Below are 24,702 nucleotides of genomic sequence, written 5' to 3'. Positions count from 1 at the left end.
CTACACCAAACTTACATTCCAAGCAGGTGACATTTATTTAACCTAACTTTTCCATTTTAGAAGTCATCAAATCACTCCAGGCACACTTTTCAAATGCCTACCTTTAAACATTCTCCCAAAACTCATTGTACCTCTAACTTTGGGTAGTTACATTATTTTTACTTTGTCAAGATTTACCACTGACATTCTGTCAAGGAACTGTAATTCATCCAGGTGTCTCATATGGACTTTCTACTTAAATGGGATTATAGCTACTGTGGTCCTTCTACCATGGCTTCCATTCTTTGTCTGACTGGAGTCCATCCCCTAGAAATTCTTCCAGAAGTTTTAGATGCTCAGTGCTTTTACGTCTAAAAATGTCTGCCTGTTGCTTTTAAACGTGTCTGATAAAAATCCTTGGATCTCAACTTCTTTTTCTTAAAACTTTGTAGCTTCTGTCAGATTCTTTTCCTCCTCTCGAGGGTTTGTTTTGTTCCCTGGATTCCTGACTCTTTTACTTACCCTCAAACTTTAGTAACTCAACCAGAATCTGTCTCAGTAGTGATCATCTGTGTAAATTCTTCCTGGAGAAAGGTTAAGTCCTATCAACCTACAGAGTTCTTCCTTCACTTTAAAGGGGAAAAAGGGTGTTTTTAAAAATTACATTACTTCTTTTCCTTCACTAGGTTCTCCACCACAGAACACGTGTTCTGATGACAAGTTGGATGGTTTTAATCTGTCCTTCACGTCTGTCAACTTCTTTTGCTTCCACCTCTGACTTTTCTTCTGCATCCAGGCTGATTATCGCCAGACTTTCTTCCACGACAAAGGTCTGACTTTTAGCCACACCTGTTTCATTCCTTCTTCCTTCTCACTTTATATGCTGAATTTAAAACGGTGGGCTTGGGGGCACAGGAATGCCCACCTTTCATTTGCCTCATTCTGTCTTGAACGCACCATCACTAACTGTAAGTTCTTCCACAGCGCCCGGCACCCGGAGGCATGTTCTTCGCTCCGTGGCTTCCTCCAGGCGGGGGTTTGCTTCTGGGGCACTGCACCGCTTTCATCTTCCTCCCATGGAGGAGCATGTTCTCCCTGCCCACGGCAGCCCTCACCCCTGCTCAGGCACCCTGTGGGCAGCCCGGCCCAGCCCCTTCTCTGCAGTGGAAGAGTATGCGTGGGTTTCCGTGCTCAGCCTCATCCCCTGTGCCTGGCATGTGTTTGTCTGCACACGGAGGACTGGATTCACACTTTTCTACAGCCTGAGGAGACAGAGAGATGGGGCACAGGAGGGGAAAACTTGCTTGGGGCTGTGACGGCCTTTGTTAAGGACCTTGCCCCACTGCACTAGCCAGACACTTGGGCTCAGCACCGTGGGAAGTGGCACAGTGGGGATTCCCGAGCAAAGCACCCACCCCGCCCCCACTTACACTTTCCCAAATTAGGGAGCATTCCTGAGAAACCCAGCATTGCACTGACCTCTTTCTTTCTTCAACACTGCTTCCCTGAGAGCAGAAGTGGGACCTAGGAGCCAGGCTGCGCACGACTCTCCCCTCTCCGCCCTTGAACGCCGCCTCTCCAAGTTTACGGCCACGGCCGTGTCCTCTCCTTCTTTATGCATGATGCACTTTCATCCCATTTTTAAAAAACTATTTTCGTACATTTGCTTCATAGTAGGGGAAGAATGATCTGAATTCTCTCTACAACCTTTACCGAGAAATGCACTTCATAATAATTTGAAGCATGACCAAGTAATTTTCAACCATTTATCATCTTAATACCTACAATAAAGCATGTTTTTAAAATAGGAAATCAGGTTTTTTATAAAACTGCTAAAAAAAAAAAAAGGAAGCAAGTAAGGTGATTAAATAAAAAGTTACTATATTTCAAAATACTTTAAGAGCGAGGATGGAGTAAATAGCAGGAGAGATGGTAAGGACGCTGTAGAAAAGGAGTGCCTTCCGTGGACAGGGCCAGCATCACCGGACCACACGCTCCCTCTGCGGACAATGCCATTTTTACCCTCAAGTTCGCAGATAGAAAACTAAGTCTGATGAGTCGAAGTCAGCGGCTGCAAAGGAGAAAGACCTGGACCCAAACCCAGAGATCAATTTAATGATGCTGAGATGGGACTTGGGCATCAAGTTCAAACTCTCCCCACGTGGTTCTCATGTGCAGTCTAAATTCAGGACACCAGTTTACGCAATGTGACCAAGGCCATACAGCTGACCAGGATTCAAACTCAGTCTACCTGACTTCCCACTAGCCAGCATTAACTCTGAAGTCTGGAAACAAGTTTTGAGAGGTTTGTTAACTGTTAAGATACCTACCTCAAAAGGTCAACAAATATAAAAAAGTTCAAGACACAAACCATAAATGATCAGTCACAGCTGGCTTAACAGAAGTGGCGTTTACACCCCCTTCCCTAGTCCAGCCCCAGAGGGACACGGAAGGACGCCATTACCTGTCGGAGCCGGGGTGAAACTCGGACAGCAGGGACGGCCGTCTGCGGAGCTGCTGCTGCTGCTGCAGGAGCTGAGACGCCGGGCTGACCTCCAGGTGAGGAGACCGGTAGTCGGGGACCGCAAACTCCTGGTGTCGGACAATGGTAAGTTCATTATTAACCAAGACGCGCAAGCACCATGAAATCAAACCACGTTACCAGCACACAAAGGCAGTTATGGGCCACCGAGCGAGGAAAGAAACAGAAAGGACGACTTCAGTCTCTCACTGATCTAATTCTTTCCCCAAACCCAAAACAATCAACTTAACTGTATCACTCAGAAAAACTCAACGTGAAATTTCGTGTTCAACCTAAATTTGACTTATTCTTTTAATAACTGCATGATAGCTCTCTATCTATATTATTCATGTAGTTAAGTCCTCAAACTCATATGTGTTCAACATTAATCCTAAAAAGCGTTTCCACCTTAAATTCAAAACGGGTAAGCGAGAAGGGTCTCAGAAGCCATCTAGGTGAATCCATTCAGATTTACAAAGGAAGAAACAGAAGTCTAGAGAATCAACCTGAAAGTTAAGAGTAGCCATTTCTACATCATTCTAGGTGGGTGTTTTTATGTTTGTTTTCCTCCTTTTGTTAACTTTTTGTTGAAAAGGCAAAAGCTTCTTTTCAAAATAAATCTATTAACAATCACAAATAGATAAACACAGAAATACCAAATAACCCAGGAATTCCAATCCTAGGTATATGCACAAGGAAATTAAAAGCCTATGTCCACACATAAAAATTTGCACACAAATTTCTAAAGCAGTATTATTTGTAACAGCCAAAAAGAATCCAAATGTCCACCGACTCATATGTAAGACACACAATGTGATATTATCTATACAATGGAACACTATTCGACCACAGAAAGAAACGAAGCACTTAAGTACTAACGCATGCAACGCTACAACGAACCTAGAAAACACGTTAAGTTAAAAATAAAAAAGAGAGATTAACAAGCCATACGTTGTATGAAACGGCTACAAGACGCACATCAAGAGAGACCGTGGCTCAGTGGCTGCCGGGGGAGGGAGGGAAAAGGGGACTGGGATTCACCACCATCAGACATGGGGTTTCTTTCTGGTGAGGAAAGGCTCTGGAATTATCTAATGGTAATGGCTGCTCAACATAGTGAATACACTAAAAACCATTACATTAGACACTTCAAATTGTGAATTTTATGTTATATGCATTATATGTCAACAAAAAAAGTTCAGAAAATCATAAACAGATAAAGTGGAGCTGACCAGACTGAAACAAGGGGTAAGATACGAGGTCCTGAACCCTTCATTAGAGGAACTAACAGTAAAAGATAATTCATACATAGTCTAAGTAAAAATATCAGATACAAAACTGAAAACATAAACAAGAAAAACTAAACGCTGAAGAAAAGACAAAACCATTTTTTAAAAAGGACACAAACTCAAAAAATAAAGAATTTACATCCAAAGAAGTAGATAAAAGTTTAAGCAAAAGTAAAAAAGGAGACAGAAATATTAATTATATCCTCAAAAAGAACCAAATAGCAATCAAAGAAATCAAAAAGCTGATCCATGAAACAGAACAACAGTAGAACAGACACAGGTGACAGAACTGAGGAGTGAGTTTAGTATCCTAAACAACAACAAATGCATCCAAACGGACGCACGAAAAGGAATCTGAGTCTCAGACCACAGTAGAGAACAAGACAGAAATTACAGGAGACGAGTCAGCAATGGCAGCTGCAGGAAAAGGCTCCAATGTCCAATGTCCACAGGTGAGAGGCAGTATTCTAAGAAATACTACTACAGCATTTCTCAGGAATTAGAAAAGACATAGTCCTCAGTTTAAAAAGGGCCTGAAACAAAAGCTGAGCGGATTTTAAAAAGCCACAGCGAACACACCAAAAGTTTGGAAAATCAAGGGTAAAGGGAAAACGTTACTGCTAGTCCTAAGAAATAAACGACTGGTTTCCTACAAAGTAACAAGGGTCATAACAAAGCAGACTTCTCAATTAGCAACACTGGAATACATACTCCGACGGCAGGGGAGAACAAATTTGAACCTACCAGTTCAATAGCCGAATCATCGCTCAAGTTTCAGGACTGCGTACCTGTCAGTTTCAAGAACTCGGAAAGCTTACCAACACAGCCTCTCTCTAAAAGAATTTCTGAAGGACGCACCCAGCAGGACAAAGGAAGAGTAATGAGGCAATGAAAGAACTAGCAAAGCACCTCCGTTTCACTGACAAGCAAGAATCACTGTCCAGAAAGACAGCACAAAGCTGAAAACTGGACAAGTAGAAACTGCCTCAGGCACTGGACAACAGGCTACACAGGACCGGACCTCTGAGAAAAGTGACACAAAGGGGGAATCCGTGCCACCCAGGCTTTCTGCATGGAGGTGATTTCCAAACTGCACCCTTGGGAAGAAAATCCAAGCAGAGCCCCAGAATCTTGCTCACTGAAGCAGCAAACATTCTAGTCTGGGACAGCCACACAGAGAATTCCTGGAGACTTCCAGCAAGGAGGGAGACACACAGAGAAAGATTTCCTGAAATATGAATCTGGGTTCCCTAACGTGTTGGGCTGAGTTCCAATCTGTAAGTGCACAGTGACAGCACAGCTCGGTCTTTAAAGGCTGGGCTGAGAAAAATCCTGATGAAAGAACTATTAGAAGAAGCAATAAGCCAAACAATTCCCACAGCTCACATGGCTGCCAGAACTTATTCACATTTCCTCCAGCCAGAGATAAGAAATCTCACAGAACACAAGACATTCAATAGATACCCCAAAAGAGACAAGTTCAGAAGCAGAGGATAAACTAGATGTAGGAAAAAGACTATTCTAAACCTGCCCTAAGAGAGTTTAAAAAGAAACCGCAAAAGTAACTTCACTGCCTACCAGAAGGAATACAACTCTCCTTAAAGGAATACAACAAAAGCCAGCAATGTTCATACTCCAATCAAAAATGAAAAATCCAGTGTCTGCAGTGATATTTTCATAGGATGAAATCAACAGTAGGTTGGAAGCGACAGTAGAAAAGATCACTGAATATGAAGACATAGCAAAATGAAGCAAGTGGTTAAAAAACAGGACGAAAAAAAAGAAGAGTCCAGACCTGTAAGCTAACATATGAGTCACTGGTATCTCAGAAGGAAACTTGGAGAAGGGGAGACAGAAAAATACATCTGAAAAAATAATGGATGAAAACTGCCCAGATTTTATGCAAATTACAAACACACAGAGGCGGAAAGCTCAGTGAGTGCTAAAGATAGTAACATACTTTAAGAAAGCACGACAAAGGGACATCATCATCAAACTGAAAGAGAAAAATCCTAAGTCACTAGAGAAAAAAAAAGATATATAAAAATAAACAAAGATAAGAATGAACAAAGAGTTCTACTCAGAAACCATTCAACCCAGAACACAACAAATGACATCTCTTAAAATGCTGAAAGAAAAGCACTGCCAACCTAGAATTCCATACCCAGTGAAAAGTAATCTTCAAAAGCAAAGCTGAAGCAAACTTTTCCACTTAAAGAAAAGCCAGGAGAGTCCACTGCCAAAGACCTGCCCTCAAAGGAATTATGTGCTTCAGCAAGAAAATGGTATCAAAAGGAAACCTGAATGTACACAAAACAGAGAAAGGTGTCAGAAATCACATACATGTGGGCAATTATAGAAGAGAATACAGAGCAGAAATCAGTAAAACAGAAAAAAAAATTAGTGAAAATGGGGGAAACTAAACCTAGTTCTTCAAAGGAAAGAATCTACTACATCAATAAACCTCCAGTTACACCAACGAAGGAAAAAAGGGGACAAAAAGCCCACCAATTGTCAACACAATGATACCACAACAGACCTAACAGACACTGAATCAATAAGGGAATATAGTACGACAGCCGTAAGTCGACATAATTACTGACATAATTATTGACATAATTAATAAATTTAGTATTCAAACAATAAATTTACCCAAACTGACTCAAGAAAAGGAAAAGAATGTGAATTATAAGTACTAAAGAAATTGAGTTCATAGGTTAAATTCTTCCCACAAAGAAAATTCTACGCCCAAGTGGCTTAGATTCTATCAAACATCTAAGGAAGAAAAAACACTGATCCGACAATGACTCTGTTAGGAAATACAGGGGGAGGAGCACCTCCCAAGCCAGCAACGTTCTTAGTGGTGAAAGACTGCTTTCCTCTTAGGGTCAGAAACAAGGCAAGGACATCCACTCCCACCCCTTCTAGTCGACACTGCACCAGGGATTCCAGCAGTGCAGTAAGGAGAAAAGACATCTGGTTTGGAAAGGAAGACGCAAAGCTGTCTTTATTCCCAGGTTATAGGATCATCTACATAGAAAAGCCTGTGGAATCCATAAAAAAGCAACTGTAAGTAACAAGTTTGCAGGATACAAGATCAATACAGATAGTAACAACGAACAACTGCAAACTGACACACAAAAGCAGTACCAATTACAATAGCATCAAAAATATTAAATATTTAGGAATAAATGTGACCTGTACACCGAAAACAACCAAACATTACTGAGAAAAATTAATGAGACCTACACAAATAGATATACCACACTCATGGACCAGAAGATTCAAAGTTAAGACATCAATTCTCTTCCAAATTAATCTCTAGATTCAGTACAATCCCAATCAAAATCCCAGGAAGCTTTTTTATAGACACTGACAAGTTGATTCTAAAATGTACATAGAAATGCTCAGGATCTAAACTATCTAAAATAACAATTCAGTAAAGAATTACACTGTTAATTTCAGTTTACTGTGAAGCTATAATAATCAAGACAGTGTGCAGTGCTTTATTAAAAGATTAAATTTTTATTTACACAGAAAAATCACATAGCTGTGAGATAAAGCAGACAAAACATATCAGTCTAGAGAGAACAGAAATATTCATACGTATATGATAGGCTGATCCTGAATTAAAGTGCCAGAGCAATTCAGTGGGGAAAGGACCATCTTTTCAGCAAATGGCTTCAAGCATAATTGAATACTGATATGCAAAACAGTGACCTCAAACCTTACCTCACACCATAAACAAAATTTAATTCAAAGCAGATCGTAAGAGGGGAGGGTATAGCTCAGTTGTAGAGTGCATGCTTAGGCATGTACAAGGTCCTGGGTTCATTCCTCAGTACCACCATTAATATAAATAAGTAAAAAATCTAATTACCTCTGCCCACCCAAAAAAACCCACAAAAATAAATAAGAATTGTTTTTAGATTGATTAGACTCAAATGTAAAAAGCATAAAATCTAAAAATCTCTAAGAAGAAAACATAGGAGAAAATCTCAATGACCTTGAATATGACAAAAACTTCTTAAATATGACACAAAAAGCAGGAAATATTAAAGACAAAAATAAAACGGACTTAATAAAATTTAAAACGTATGCTCTCCCAAGGATACTATAACAAAAGGCAAAGCTTCTTTATCCAATCTAGAAACAACAAACACATAGATACATATTTTCTAAATAATTTTTGTTTGTAATAACCAAAAACTGGAATAAACAACTACATAAACAAACTGTTGAATATCCATACCCAGCAACAAAAAGAAATTAACTACTGAGATGCACCAGAACATGAATAAATCTCAAAAATATTATGGGAAGTAAAAGAAGCCACTTATAGATAAAAACTTCATCTGAAACGCAAGACACACATAATGTGTCACGACAGAAAGCAGGTCGTGGTTCCCTGGGAGCTGAGGCTTGCGGGACATGGGGGAGGAGGCCTGCCCTGGATGGGGCACAGGAGAACTTCCTGGGGTAACAAATGTTTTCTTCCTTCATTTTGGTGATGTTTTATGGGTACAGAAATCTGTCAAAATGTACACATGAAATAAAATTTTACTATATAAAACTAAGCCCCAAAGCTGATTATTTAAAAAGCAGCAACAAGAACAATCATCTAGGGAATCAGCCATCAGATGAACAGCATCAGTGGAGTGCACACAGCCAACATTCAACATCCAGTCGTGGTAAGAATCCACAAGCGAGCACAGAAAGCAACTTCTTTAACCAAACAAGTGCATCTAATATTATAATATTAATAGTGAAAGAAGCAAGGTAAGGGTGTCCACTTTCACTCTGTGTCACGACCACACCCGAGCGGCGTCAGCAGCACCCAGCAGCGCTCAGCTACGTGTGCTGGGAAATTTGCTTTCCTGTTCTCTGAAATGACCATCTCACCTCTTCCCTTCTCTTTTCCCCCAGACCTCTTACATCCCTGCCCCTGGCTTGCTCCACGTCGACAATTCCACCTATTTTATTTTCCACAAGGTGAGTCAATCATACAAACTCACCTTCCTACCAGTAAGTCTCTCAAAAAGGTGAGGCTCTTTAATACAGCACAGTAATACCATCAGCTACATAAAGTAAACACACACACGTATGAAGTCTTACAGGGCCTGGCTCTCACTCAGGAACTTATGGTCAACTTGGAGCATAAACATGGGTCTTAACTTAGAAACTCTAGGCAACGGATACTTTTCTATGATACTTTTCTATCAACAACTCCTACAATCAGAAGCTGAGACATGGTCACTCTCTGAAATCTGGCAGAAAGCCACGGTAAGAAGACAAAGGTAATTCACCCCTAAACTTTCGTTCCCCATCTTTGAGAATGGTTCTTGCCATTAAAACACATATGTAACAATTGTATTTGGTTTCTGACCGATAAATGTATTCAAGAGGAAAACTAAAGAAAAACACAAAATACACATGAAATCTGCATCACATTTGCTCCTTACCTGCTGATGCCGGGTGCTGGGGAAGGTGTACTGAACAGAGTGGGGAGGATAACGACTTTGTTCTGTGCTGAATGCTCCTTGGTTGGGAGGATAACCTGAACTTGACATTATCAGTAAAGAAGTCCTCACCAGGCTATGAGATCAAGTCCAACAAGCAATCATGCTTCTAGGAAATCACCTGAACAGGATGGGAAAAAAACAGAATTGGTAAGAACTAAAGCACCAGGTGGGCTTCTCATAACTTCTAATTATAGTTACATAAACAAAACTACTGTTGGCAGTAAAAGCTTTCTCTCACGTATTTACTAAACATAATAGAAGTTACTGGGGGCTTGAAAAATATTAATGAATCTTTTTCTCTACACTTGAAAAAGGCTCTTTAACATATCACAATACCAGCAGTCACACAGAGCAATGTAAACCTTAGCAAGAGGCCTCGCGCACGGCAACCATTCAGTAAATGTCTTTCTTTCGATAAATGTCTGAAAAGCAAACATTAAATATTACAAAAACAAGATTCTATGGTTATAAATTCTGGGGTTGTGAAAAGGTCAACTGTTAAAAGGATTCATGAGTATTTATAAAGTAAGCATTTGTGCAGAGGAAATACTGTCTTTATTAAATAACCCTGCCCCCAAATGACAGCCTCAGGAGGCATGAGGGATGGAGAACTTTCAAGGACGAACAAAGTGAGCCCATCACTTCAAGGAAAACAAATGCCAATTTTTTTTTCTTTTTTGAAAATTAGGATTTTGGAAAAATTTGCATCTGCCACCATGAGCCTGATTGGCTTCCCTACCTTTCAAGACTTTTCTGGCAAGATTGGTGGTGATATTAACAAATATGAGTTTTTGATATTACAAAATGAAACTGAAAGATCTGCATAAGTCAGTGAATCAGTATTTTCCAAATGACCAATACTGATTTACAAAATTATGCATGAGAGAAATATTTAAAGTCCAGGACATTTTACCACAATTAAATAAATAAGGTGCAGGATAAACCAATAAATGTTTAATGTGACAGGAATATGAAAGGTGTATTGACATGGTTTCATAGTCTACACAGCAACTAACCTTTAAAAAATTACTACTTGTCTAGTTTGGGTGTGACATCAAAGAACATCCACAATTATGTAAACACAAGTATAAACCCCTTCCCTTTTCCAAACGCGTATCTGTGAGGGGTTAGATTTTTTTCCCATAAACTTCAGTCAAAACAACATACTGCAAGGCTGAATGCAGAAGCAGAAATGAAAATCAAGCTCTCTTCTTTTAAAGCCAAATACTGAAGAGGTCTGCAAAAATGTAAAATAATGCCACTCTTTTCATCAAACTTTGTTTTATTTTGGAAAATACTTAATATAAAAACGTTATTTTATGTTAACATGTGGGTTTGTATTATTTTAAATGAATAAATACCTTTTAAAGTTCCACATTTTAACATCTAATATGGTAAACATCAACATATATAACCCACATAAGCAAAAGCTCTCTGGAGCCCTAAATCATTTTAAGAGTGTAAAAGGAGTCTTGAGACCAAAAAGTTTGAGGACCACAGGCTCAGAGAACTGGGCCATCTTCAGGCTGCCAAGCAGCGCCAGTGTCCTAAGAGGCCGGTCACACACACACAGATCCCCGCACTCCCGCTACACACTGCGCCTAGGTAGGGTGTGGCTTTGACATGAGGTTCGTTATCAGGTGAACTACACTGACTGGGCCAGCTGGTACCAATCAGACCTCCTCCCAGAATCTGAATCGAGCCCCTCAGCAACCGCAAAGCAGCCAGAGCAGGAGCCAAGGTGAGTCAAAGCGCGGGCCAGAGAAGTCACCGGGAGGAGGGTGCCCCAAAGCACAAATGGTCCTAAGACTGACACCTTTGACTTAGAAAATTTTTTTTACTTTTTCTATAAGACAGACACCTTACAATGGCAAACCACAAACCACACAACAGTAAAATTTTTATTTTTTTATATATTTATGTATAACATACATGTACAGATTAATCAGGAAAAAACGATCAAAACAAAAATGTAAGACACGACAGGAACATGGGATTAACAGAGGAAATAAAGTTAATGAAGCCAGTCAGCTTCATCAACGATGCCAGAAAAGTAAGAGAAACTAGCACAATATTAAAAAAGAATGCCTACTGTCGGTGAGGGTTTGGAGAGAAAGGTGCTCTTTCACACACGACCGGCGTGTGTGTAAATCAGGTACAGGCTGCCTTCGCAAGAGGGACGGTAACTCACACAGCGCCAGCCTTGGAGACGCGCACGCCCCCACCCCAGCACGGCCCCCCCCCAGCACAGCCCCCCCCTCCCAGCACGCCCGCTCCTGGAGCCCGGCTGATTACTCACTACGGAGACAGCCCAAGACTCAAGGCCTGAGGATGTGTCTCACGGAGCTGTCCTCAATATCCAATACATGAGCTTAGAAAATCGTTTTTCAAAAAGTTTAGCTAAAGGAAAATTTAATCAGAGCAAAAAAAGTTCTTGTAAATGAGAACATTTTGTTTTGTAACAGTATGATTTGTGTATACCATTACTACTCAGTTTTTCAAATGTGTCTATCATGTCTTCACAAGATTTCAAGACCAAAAGCAGAAATGTCATATACATATTCAACAAATATTTATTACGCAGTATACCACTGTGTAAACACTGTCTTAAACACAGGCACAGAACAGTGACCAAGATACTGCACCTATTCTGAGGTGACAAAGACAATAAATAATCACAAAACAATATGATAAAGTGCTGTAAGTAAAAGAGGATGAGAGGAGCAGGGAAAGGAAGGCATGCCTGGTGGAGTGATCCCAGCACGCCAGTCTCAGCTAGGATGACCGTACGCCCCAATTTCCTGAAACAGACCCAATTCATGGCTGTTGTTCCAGCTCAGCTATTAATTATGCTCCATTTCCTTCTCAAAACTATCCCAGTTCAGGTAATAAATTATATTCTAAGATGACTTTAGAGCCAAAGCCTTGAGAAGACAAGAGCACTCCATGGGGAGAACTACAGAAGCCCAAAGGCAGAGTGAGGAGGGTGCGGGAGGGTGCGGGAGGGAGGCAGGAGTGGCCAGGGTTTGCTGGTGTGTGTGTAACCTCTTTGCTACAAATATTTTCCTCCAGAAGTCATAACTTGATTCATCTTTCTGAAGACCTTCCCTACAGTCAAATTTTAAAGTCTTCTACCTTCTCCTCTTACACTTCTTAAAGTTCTTTACCCATTTAGTACCTTAAAGTTTTTCTAAAATAATGGCAAGGTAGGGGGTCTAGCTGTGTTTTATTTACTAACTATAGTTAATTATTTAAACAAACCCCTTATTAAATGTCTGCCTCTCCATGCTGATCTGAAATGTGAATCATTCTTAAAGCAGCCCAGCAATTTTAGTATATACTCTACAGAAACTCATACTCTCATACAGAAGGATATTTATTGCAGCAATGAAATTGGTAAATTTGAAGACAGCCTGAACTCCATTACGTGGTACATTCATATGATAAAATCCTATACGGCAGTTACAATGAATAAACTAGAGCTGTGTTTTAAAATATAAACCTCAGAAAGTAAAGCTTAGTGAAAACAATTTACAGAATGATACATATGTTCAAAGCACAGAAAACAATACTATGTATTACTTATATTTACACAGCTTTAGTTTTGTTTCCATCATTTTAAAGGATTTGGGAAGAGATCAAAATTCAGTATGCCAACTTGATCCAATTTCCCCATTTTAATCAAATTCTTTACCTGGCTAGATTTAGAAAATAAAATATTCTACAGAACTGTCATTCAATCTAACCTTAAAACAAAACATAGAGAAAACGCTTTTCAAACGCCCTGCGGTACCAGGTAACATTCACACGTGTTAAATAACCCTGCCATGCTTACTACTCATTGCCCTTTTCCTCCCGTAGGAGACCACGGCCGTGATCACCAGCTAGGACCAGCTGTCTCCCACATGTCTCCTGCCTGCTCCCCGGGTCCCAAGGTAAGGAAGTCAGAAAATCCAAGTACTGGGAGGTCTAAAGATTACCCAACTAACACTGGGCTGTGCAGCCTTCTCGGCGAGTAGGAGCCATCCGAGGAGCCAAGGTGTGCAGTGAGGCCACACGTGGCCAGCCGGCAGCGCTCCCCTCCTGTACACCTGCGCTTGCTGGGGAATGGGCAAAGCCAGCTCGTGGGGGTCTTGTCGGTAGGGCTGTTTATTTTGTTTTGGGGAAGAATATTACATGTATGATTTAATAGTTTCTAAAAGGACCACAGAATATAGAGAGAAACATCTCCTTCTCACCCTTGTCCCCAGCGTCCACCCAGCTGTCCTCCCAGAAGATGACCAAAGTCACCAGCTTCTGGAGTATCCTTCAGAAAGTCCTTGCTCTCTCTCTCACCCTCACACACACTTTGCCCCCACATAAATGGCAGCATAGTAGATACACACTGTCCTATATCTTGCCTTTATTACTTGACATTCATTCTCATGAGTCTGTAAAGAGCGTCTTCATTCTTCCTAGTGAATCAGAGTATTTCGCTGTATGAATGTTCACAAATATTTCCTAAGTTTTCCAAGTAATTCTGATCTAAACCCCTAACAAATGCTTATGTGATCTGTCTGAGCTCTTCTCCCAACTCAGACATCCTGAGTAAATAAAGCTATAAATGGAATGGAGAGGCAAAAGGAAAGATCTTAGCTCAAGGTCATCCAAATTTTTTTCCAACAGTGGCCTACACGATGAGAAATCTCTGCAGTATGGTGCTGTCTGTGGGATGTTTTAATTCTCAGCAACGGTGAGTCCTGAGTGCGACACGTGCATTCAGTGTCACTCAGATATGAATCAAATGATTCGTCCATGTTTCCCTTTTGTCAGTAACCAATCCTTCACGATGTCCTAGTGCTCTGATGTGATTTTAGTGATGTTTAACATGAATATCTTAAAAATAAAACAAAGTTAGTTACTATCAGCCCAGCACAGGTGGCCATAAAACATATATAGTCGTATTTTAGGATGAAAATAATATGCTAAAACTAGGTATCACTGTTGAGCACATTTTATCTGAATTTTACAGATAAACCCAGAACTAGCCTCCAACATTCTGCAGATAATAAAATACAGTAAAATGAAATCAGTCTATTTAAATTCCTTTTTGAACCTTCCCATATTAACACTATAAAGACACACACACCAATTTACTCAACAGGAAATTTATCTTGCAAAACAAAATTTGAAATGGAATCCTAAAAAAAAAAAAAAATCCCTTCTCACCAGGAACTCCTGGCTTCTGGCCTACAATCTTTGCATAACCAAAATGTACTTGGATAGGTTTTCAAGGTGGCCTAAGTGATCTTGGAAAAAAAGCTAAAAATATACTTCACTGTGGAAGGACTGCAGATGCCTCTTTTCAGATGAGCAAGAGTGACTCCACCAAGGGTCACAACAGAGGTGAAGCCCACATTTTTCCAAGGAAGAAAAAGGCCCCTAGAAAATACACAATTCAGCTTTCTTTTAAATAATCAAACAATAAAAACTTTTGATACAAAAGTATGGAACAAGGGAGTGGCCTCTATGACAGTGCAGATGTCAAACTTAGACACTAAACTGAGGCGAAGCAGGTCTCCATCTCACAAAGCAGCTCAGCCCCAGTGCAACCCCACAACTGCACCAGGAAGGAAGAGGCGCAGGGCCACCCCCGGGGGTCTCCCAAACACCCAGGGGTCTCCAGACCGGCGATGGCGCAGGGAAACCCCGTCACAGTCCATCGCAGTGCCCAGCCTCTAGGGGAGGAGACAGAGGCTGAAAATCCTCCAAGTGAATTCTGTACTTTGTACGAGATCAGAGTGGTGCTAAACTGGCATCACATTTCTCCTGTAAAATAAACTAAAGCATTCCTCCCTTTGGTGGGAGAGGGGAGCTACTCTGAGGGAACGCCATTAACAAGGTGTTTTATACTCGGCCTCTGGACATAAGGACTTCTCACTTAGAAGCTGGGGAACTAAAGAAAGAGACATTTTAGTTCAAACTATCCTACTCCCAATAAAGTGATACTAAAAGAAATAGATTAATCAAATAATTATGCCCTTATTAATATAAGAATAGACATTCAATAAATAATTCCTGAATGAAGACAATGCCGCTTTGTCCCCACCTAAGGTGAGGAAGGAAAAGTTCCCCAGGAGCAGCAGTGGGCAGCGACTGGGGACTCCGTGGTGCAGCTGCACTGTACTGACCTAATTCTCTAAACTGAGCAACAGTCACTGCCTAGACCGTAAAAATGAAGACATTTCAAAGCCAAAATGGACAACTCTTTGCCAAGTCTCTCCTCCATTAACACAAAGAAAGAAAAGTGTATTGAGATCAAAAATTTTTTAAGTTTAGATGCCTGGCCGAAATTAACAGACACACCACCACCTGAGGACAGCATAGAAAGTTACCATTTTTATGCCTTTGTTGTGCACTGAGGGCTGGCCTGCATGAGCTCATCTAGAACATGGTTCCATCATCATCCATCAAGTCTTCAGACAGGCTAAGGAACTTCCCCCACGTAATTTTTTAGCTCAGAGACAACCATCTTAAAGATCACGCTCCGCTGCCTCCCCACTGACCCACTCTTAGAGACAGCGAGACGGCAGGAAGCAAAATAAAACAAGGCTGACGAACAGACTATTTCTGAGGTATATACCAAGATACAGTGGACAAAAAGCAATGGACTTAAAATGCCCTGAATTCTACACAACAAATAAACAAACAAAAAGTAAATAGAACCATTAGACCCCCATGAGGCAAGGACCCTTTCTTTCCTGCACTCACGGCCCCCAGCACCTCACAGTCAGCTCTCGGCAGCACCCCGGGCACCAGCAGGTCCTCTTCCCCCTTCCACACCCACCGCCCCCTGAGCCGCCTGGCTCCTCCATCCACCCCCGTCCTCATCTCCTGCTGCAGGAAGCTCCTGACTGGGACCTCCCACCTCAATACTTTCTCCACTCAAAAAGCCAAACGTTCTTTTTAAACCATAAATCGGAACACGTCACTCTCCTGCTCAGGACTCCCGGGGCTGCACGCACCTCGTGGCATCAACCCTCCCTGGGGCACACAGCGCACCTGCTCTGCCTGCTTCCTCCCCGAAGACCGGGAGGCCCCCAGCATGGGCTTCCTTCCACGCCCTGACCCCGTGCCAAGCCCGCCCTGGCCTCCAGCCCTTGTCCTTCTTTACTCTCTGCCTGGAACTTCTTCCTGGCTCACCCACGGGGCTGAGGACTCCTCCAACTTAGGGCTCAGTTCAAATGTCATCTTCCCAACACCGTGTGAGGCAGGCTCCCACCAGGTACCCTCTTCACTCCTTCACAGATTAAGCAGAATCTGAAAGGCATTCATTTTGCTTGACTACACTGTCTCCCCCCCCAAGAATATGAACACCCTGTTAGATTCGCTGCTATATTTGCTGGCAAAAGAAATAAGAAATGCACAGCATTTCCTTGGAGAAATATTTGAAAATCTACTGAAAAAAACACAAAAGTCTGTGTTTGAACAAAAAAATAAGAAGCACATAAAGGTGTCAATTTTCCTAAAAGTAACCTTTGAATTCAAAATTCCCAATCAGCATTCAAGTGATCAATCAATATGGGAATCAATATCCCCACAAAAATCACAGCAAGATTTCTTCTTGAACTTCAGAGAATGACTCTAAAGTTTACCGCAAAGAACACATAGACCAGAATTGTCAAAGCGTGGGGGGGGGGGGGGCAGAGTAATGAACAAGTGACTAACCCTACAGGAATATTAAAATTATAAAAAAAAATAATTTAAAGGACCTGATAATATATAACAAGAGATCAAGAGGACATAATAGATTAGAAACAGTTCCAAACATATTTAGTAAATGATAAAAATTGCAAATCTAATCACTGGGGCAAAGGCTGGATTATTCACTAAACAGTGTTGACATAACTGACTATTTGGGGATAAAAACACTCACCTATACCCTCCCAAAGTGTATGTCTATCTCATGTCCTATGCTAGAAATGAATTCCAGGTGGACCAAAAAAATTAGAAATTTTTTTAATATTAATTTATTTTTTTAAAAAACCTTGGGGGTAAACAAAGTTTATTCTAGGAAAAGCAACCTTTTGAGAGATAAAACCATTTTAAAATTTACATATATGTACTGTTCATTGTTTCTAAGAACAGTTTAGAGTGTTAGGTTTTTAAACTTACACAATTATCAAAGGAATAAAGCCAGCCACAAACTAAGAATCAGCAGAATGTGGTGATCCAATCATAAAGGACAGTCAGATGTGCTTACAGATATTCAAGAAATCAATCATCTAAGTTATAAATAGGTATTTCATTTGTGTCCTTTTTTTTAGATTCCACATGTAAGTGATATCATATGGCATTTTTCTTTCTCTTTCTGGCTTACTAAAAATTAGAAATTTTTTTAAAAGGAAAGAAAAGCAAAGAAAAAAAGAAACCGTGAAAGTGTTGAATTAAAACCTAGGGACTTCTTTGTTTTAAAAACACAGAAAGGTACACAGTCAAGTCTTCCTCTTACTCGTGTGCCTCTGTCACTCAGTTTCCTCCCTACAACATCACCAGTTTCTTGGGCTTTGTTTTAGAAATATTCTATGATATATATAAAAGCAAATATGTATATGTTATTTTTCCTTTTTAAAACAAGCAGTACATACTATAATATTCCTCACTTTGCTTTTTCAGTTTGATGGCTGGGGGAATATTTTAAATCTTAGAGTAAGGAAGGTCTAAGTAGAGCACGAAGCCCAGACTAATAACGGAGACCACTAACATCTACTGACTTTTTACTACCACGTCCCGGCCTTTCTGCTAACGTTTTTTACATTATCTCCATTTCCATTCTACAAATAAGGAAATTAAGGCTTAGAGAGGTTAAACAATGTGCCCAAGGTCACACAGCCAGCACAGTTGCCGGGTTGGATCTACCTGACTACATAATACTGTGAAAGAGCAGGGGGGTTATCAGGATGTGTACACGTATGAACTGAGTGAGTGCCCTCTGATGTAAAGAGATCTTCAGGTCAACCCGAGAAAGACCAATAATCCCATCAAAAATAACCAAAGAACAAAAGCCAGTAATTTCTAAAAGAAATACAATGCCCCTCAATAAAAAATGTTCACCGTCAACAGTGGTTGATAAAAGACTATTAGAATCTCTTTTTTTCCTACTTCTTAAATTGTCAAATGTGGTCATTTGTCCTATCCAGTGCTGGCCAGGGCCCGCGGCACATCCATCCAAATCCACGCTTCATGTAACGGCAACTCCACGTAAGAAATCTAAACTACAGAGCTGCTTGCACATATATACAAAATAAATACACACACACACACACACACATCACTACAGCTTTGTTCTTCTGACAAAACACTAGTGGCCATAAACTGATTAAACAAACTATGGTATTTTCTTTCATGAAAGAGTATTATGTAGCTGTCAATAATAGAAATAGCTCTAAATACACCAATGTGGAACAGCAGTATACAAAAGAATAATACATTACCGTCCGGTGATACAAAAAGTTACATACACACAGAAAACACCTGAGAGGATACACAGCACACACTTAGCAAATTACACGCAGGAAGTGTTACTTTCAATTTCTGTGTGTACTTCCACATTGCACTTCTGTAAAATAATGCATTACTTATAATAAATAAAAGACAAGTAAAGATTTTAAAATAACATATCCCCCTTCACTCATTACACCAGTTCTGTGTAAATACAGAGTATGGTCTCCTCCTGCCCCACCTTCTGCTGGGTCCATCCCCTCCTCCCTCCCCTCCCCCGCCCCCCCATTCTTACACACACACACACACACACACACAGAGTTAATGGACTACAAACTCCCTCCTTCTGGTGTATTTACCATGTGTATTTTAGGCTGTAACTCCTAGAAAGCACAAGTTTTGGTTTCATTCCAAATACATAAAAGTTACTGTTATTCAAAACTGTATTAAAAGAACTTAATCAAAAGTAATACAGTTAAATGTCTTTGAACAGGAGTTCAAAGACATGATGATTACTACTTAAAACAAACATTTCAAAATTATACAAATCTATATACTATTGCCAAGGGAAATGAACTGCCTGAAACAGATTACTCTGACTCTGAACTGTATATGACAACAAAAATGTCAAGAAAAAAGTGTCAGTTAAGCAAAAGCATGCAGGGGAGAGGCAATCTGTAACCATAAAGGTCACCCTCAGAATAAATGAGTCAAATTTTCCCAGAAAAAAATGTAACCTCAATGTATTCTGGTGTAATAGCAATTTATTTCTGTGCAACAATTAAAAAAAAAAAAACAGAAACAGAGAAACAGCCCAAGTTTTATTCCTCAAGTAGAAACTGCGAGGGGGGTGGGGGGGTCATCAAATAATTTGGTCATTTTTAACTTTTCCTTTGCTCTTGACTAATCTACTTAGAGACTTAATTTTTGATATAATAAACAAGGACCTACTATACAGCACAGGGAAATGTATTTAATATCTTGTAACAGCCTATAATGAAAAAGAATAGGAAAAGGAATATTTATATGTATAACCGAATCACTATGCTGTACACCAGAAACTAACACATTGTAAATTGACTATACTTCAGTTTAGAAAGAAAATAATTTGAAGTATAAAAAGTAATTTTTGATATAAATCAAGTACTATCCTTTCAAAAAATTCTACAATAATCCTATAAACAAACTGCTCCTAATCCACATTTTCTCCTAGCACTAAAACAATTCCAATTTCCCTGCTATAGAAATTAATATATTTTCGTTCTAATATTACCTGAAAATACAAATAATCTGAGAGGAATTGATTTCACATTTACTTTCTTCATTCCAAAAATCCCAGTAAACTGAGAGAAACTTTTTTTAAAAGAAATGCTTTGAAAATTTACTGATTACAGACATTTTCACTGACACCAGTGAATTTCTACCTGTTTTTTAATTTCCTCAAACTACTCATCATCAAGTTCCCACCTGTGAACCCATCACCTTCCAAAACAACCACAGCACGTATCTCTGGCAGCTAGGCTTTTTATGCGTTCAACCAGCTTCTGCTACCCGCTTCCTGAATGCAAAGTGTTATTCTGGGAGTGGGGGCAAGGGAAGGATGAAAAACAACTGAGATACAGACATGCCCACAATGGGCTTACGGTCTGGTGGGGACTGAATGGACATGTACATAAATAACCAGGATGTTTTGAGGCATAAGTGAAGAACTGAGAATATCCAGAACAAAAAAATACGTCTTCAGAGAAGAGGGAGGAGGAAGAAGACTGTGGGTGAAGTGATATGTAACCAAAAACCCTTAGAAAAAAGAAAGAAAGAAAAAGGCAGTATCTACTACACTTAAAGGTGTGGTAGAGTTTGGAAGAGTAGAGCAAGGAAATAGCATTCCAGAAAAGAGCACAAAATGAGAAAAACAAAAAATAAATAAAAAAGCCTTCTTAATGCAACACAAAATAGGCATATTATTTAACAGTCCAAATGAAATAAATATGCCACGCTTCAGTATTCACATGAGGACACCGGTTTGAAAGAATAATATGCCTTTTCCTTTAAAACAAATTCTGTGGCATGAACATCTACAGAAAACTAATATCACATATATGAGCTTTTCAACACAGCAGTAAGAATACAGTTAATGAACATTATGCTGTACATCAGAAATCGACGCAACACTGTGAACTGACTACACTTCAATTAAAAAGAATGCAAAATAAAAAAAGAATACAGTTCATGTCCCCACTTTATCTAAGCTTTTATATGACAACTGAAGTTTCTTATAATTAAAAAAAAAAGAGTCCAGAAGTTTGAGGGTAAGTGAAGCTGGCAATAACTAACTTATAAAATATCCTATCTGTTTACATCTCAGAGGTACCCAACCATTGGCATAATATTTCCATCTCTTAACATTTAAATTCCATGAAATGTCAGGAGGTCCAGATAATCTCAGATATTTATGTTTTAGAAGATATTCATGAGGAGAGGGTATAGCTCAGTGGCAGGGCACATGCTTAGCATGCACAAGGTCCTGGGTTCAATCCCCAGTCCCTTCATTAAATAAACAAACAAACCTGATTACCTCCCCCTCCAAAAAAAATCCCTAACAGATTAAAAATTAAACTAATAATTCCCAATGATCAGATTACTGATCTAGATCAATAATAATTTTTAACTATTTTCACTGCAGAAACTTAAAGTTAAGAAAGTACCTAAATTCAGTATCTAAGCTAAATTAAGTGACCTTTTGTTTGCCATTCACACCAATTTTTGTTTTAAGTGGTTGTCAATCTCCACACTTAATCATGTGTTAGGGTGGAACAGAATGAGTTATTCTGCATTCTGCTACTGGCCAACCACACAAATTCAGGCAGACCACCCTCCTCTGTGAGCCCTAGTTACCCACCATTGAAGGAAGAAAAACCAGATAATCTACATGACTCTACATTCTATAATTCTATAAATTATCAGCACTTTATTTCAACCAACTTAGATTTGTTTTTGATATTGCTTTTAAGTAAAAGTAACAGCAGCACACATAGAAGAACCAAACTGAAAAACTCCATGGGAACATTCACAAGGCCTTCTATGGTCTCATTTTCAAATGCAAAGAGGACCTAAAAAAAAATGTATCTGAAAACAATCCAAGTAATATTTTGACCACACAAGCTTCTGGGGTAGAAAAAAATGGTAGAACCATAAAAATGTTCAAGGAGAACCAGCACCACAAGAATACCAAAATAAAAACCAGATGCTCTACATACAGTCATTGCTACATGACAGAAGCTTTTCAATACTGGTAAGAAGTCCTGATACAAAAAGAAACAGTGTTTTCTTAACCATCTTTCCAAATGCATTTTTTGCATCCTTAAACCTGAAAAGGGCAAAATGTCAGAAAACCTACAGAGTTCCTTGCATAAAAATCAGAAAATCTATACAGAGTTCCTTGTGTACATCACTGACCTGCTACTTTATTTGTATCTTTGTATCATTCAGTAACGTGCTCTGAACATAAGGTACGCCACACGGGTTGAACAAGTCAATGAACCACACACCAAAAGGAGTCTATACATAATAAAATCTGACCAACCTTTACTACCTATTTGTACTGTACTCTAGTAAAACTCAATCTCTGAAGTAAATGAACACATAGAAGTAACTAAGTATTCAAGCTCTCTATCAGTGGTAGAGAGCATGCTCATCAGGCACAAGATCCTCGGTTCAATCCCCAGTGCCTCCACTTACAAAAACAAACAAAAAACTTCTCTCATTCTCAGGCATCAGTAAGAATTTGAAATTAAAATTAAGACAGATCACAAAATACAATTAAAACTGAATAACAAAACAAACACACAAAAAACTGGGTAACAAGTGGCCTGACAGTTAGCTACATCAGTCTGGCCTATTCACAGGCCTCTGCTTTCACTGGCAGATACCAAGGGCAAGACAGTCTCACTAGCTTACGAAAACTTAAAAAAAAAAAAAAAAAAAAAAAAAACTTTAAAAAAATTTTACTAATCTAAATTTGCCTAGCCTTGGAACAAACTTTTATTCAGTTAAATTCAAAGAAACATAGTTAATTTTGAGCACTTTGTGCTTCTTTAAAAAAAAAAATTATGTGAGCAGACTAAATTCTTAAGTTTTACTACATGATTAAATCCAACAAGACTTCTAGTTTAAAATATTTATTCCTTATCCGTCATGGAGAGAATTACAGCTACACAGAAATGTCTCAGCCGATTAACAGGTGTATTCGGGTAAACTGTAATGTGAATACATTTTTCTAATTAGAATACAATGTTTATTCGTTCAATAAACATTTGCAGTGCTGAGATCCTACACAGTGCCTTAATCAGAAAGTCAGAGTAGGGCCTATCCTGCCCTCAAGGGGAGATAAAACAGGTACATAAATACCTAAGCACAAGGTAGAAAGAGTAAATGCCACGAGGGGACACGTGCAGATACCGCATTTCGGGAGTGCAAGGGGAGCTGTCACGGCCTCACATAAATATAACCCTCTCAATCTTTCTAAAGCGATTTCATGACGAGTAGCTCTCTCGGGCTCACAGCAGCAGCCCAGGAGAGCATTTTTTTTCCTACTATCATGGATGAGGCACCGAAACAGAGACAGGTTGGTCCTGTTCCAAAATGACACACAGTTAAAGGAAGAATCAGGATTCTTCGCATTATATTTTCTCTGGGGGAGGAGTTCAACATACGGCAAGCCTGTTGTAAAAGGAAAGAGTATTTTGGTGATGCAAGTAATCACATCCTTACATGTGCATATCATTTATATAATGCGTGTGTGTTAACCTTGATTTCCATTAACAGGTGTGCTTCAGGCGAGGCAAAGCAACTGTGTACTATAAATACTGAAATAAATAAATAAATAAATAAACCTCCACTGGATTTTAACAGAATGAGAAAATAAAGACAGTATTTCATTCTGCAACAACTTGAGGTTATTTCTTCTGTAATTTTCACCCACGTCTAAACAAGATGCTAAAACTGGTCTGCTCCCGAACCCAGGAAGTTAGTTCATCAGATAAGTATCTTTCTGAAAGGATACATCAAAACGTTTCTCAAAAAAAGATTTTAAATTAGATAATGCCCTCAACTCTTCGGTTAGCCGAGAGGCCGGCACGTGACCCGGCAGCAGCAGCTATGGATCAAGCGCCGCTGAACGAACGGTATTTGCAGGCGCTTTAAAATCCCAGGCCTGTTACTCTTCACACGACGTTCCGCTTCCCATCGTGGCCTCACCACGGTGCTCACGAGGAATGCCAATTTCAGTACGATTAGGGCATAATTAGGGAGGCCAGTCTGTTCAGGTGAATATACTAATCCCAAAGATTAGAATTACCCACACCACTACTCGCCAAGGTTAACTCTGTCGAAGCAACATTGGTAGAAGAAAACTGACACCTCCTGAGCACTTTTCACAAAAACCACTTATTCCCACCCGCACCTTTAATACACTACACCGAACCCGCTTAATTCGAAGACTTCAGTCTCCTCGCCACCAACACTGACTTCTTGCTGTTTCTCATAATCCCTCCCGCCCCCCGCCCCCCGCCCCAATAAAAGGGAACCCACCGACTCTGCACCTTAAAACACTGGCGATAAAAGGCGGAAGGCAGCGGGTTCCGACCCCGGCCCTCTCCCCTACCCACCCTTCGCCATTACACCCCGGAGCGGTTCGGCCGCAAAGGTGCACTAGTTTGCTCTCGCGCACTTGCCCGTCGCTGTCACCCTTCCTAACCCCTCGCACAGCACACACACTCCACACCGCCACCAACTCCGCCCTGGAGGGAGCGCAGGCCGCCACCTGTGCCGGCCCCACCCGCGGCCCCCGGCCCGCGCCGGCCTCGGGCCCCGCAGACCCCTCCCCGCAGGAGAGCCGCCGGCGGCCCCGGCC

General features: G+C 40.1%; 1 protein-coding gene across 4 annotated transcripts in view; it reads right to left on the bottom strand.

Annotated features, from left to right (window-relative positions):
• NCOR1 (nuclear receptor corepressor 1) overlaps positions 1–24,702 on the bottom strand; it is a 126,864-nt gene that overhangs the window by 101,740 nt on the left and 422 nt on the right. For all 4 annotated transcript variants that reach the window (XM_072938457.1, XM_072938460.1, XM_072938458.1 and 1 more), the window contains exons 2-3: positions 9,252–9,429; positions 2,444–2,571 (exon numbers count right to left, since the gene is read on the bottom strand). In XM_072938457.1, the coding sequence (XP_072794558.1) occupies positions 2,444–2,571; positions 9,252–9,359 (236 nt within the window). In that variant the 5' untranslated portion in view covers positions 9,360–9,429. The remainder of the gene's footprint in view (positions 1–2,443; positions 2,572–9,251; positions 9,430–24,702) is intronic.

The sequence above is a fragment of the Vicugna pacos genome, chromosome 16 (assembly GCF_048564905.1).
Source record: "Vicugna pacos chromosome 16, VicPac4, whole genome shotgun sequence".
Lineage (NCBI taxonomy): Eukaryota > Metazoa > Chordata > Mammalia > Artiodactyla > Camelidae > Vicugna > Vicugna pacos.
This window is presented reverse-complemented; position numbering and strand designations above follow the sequence as displayed.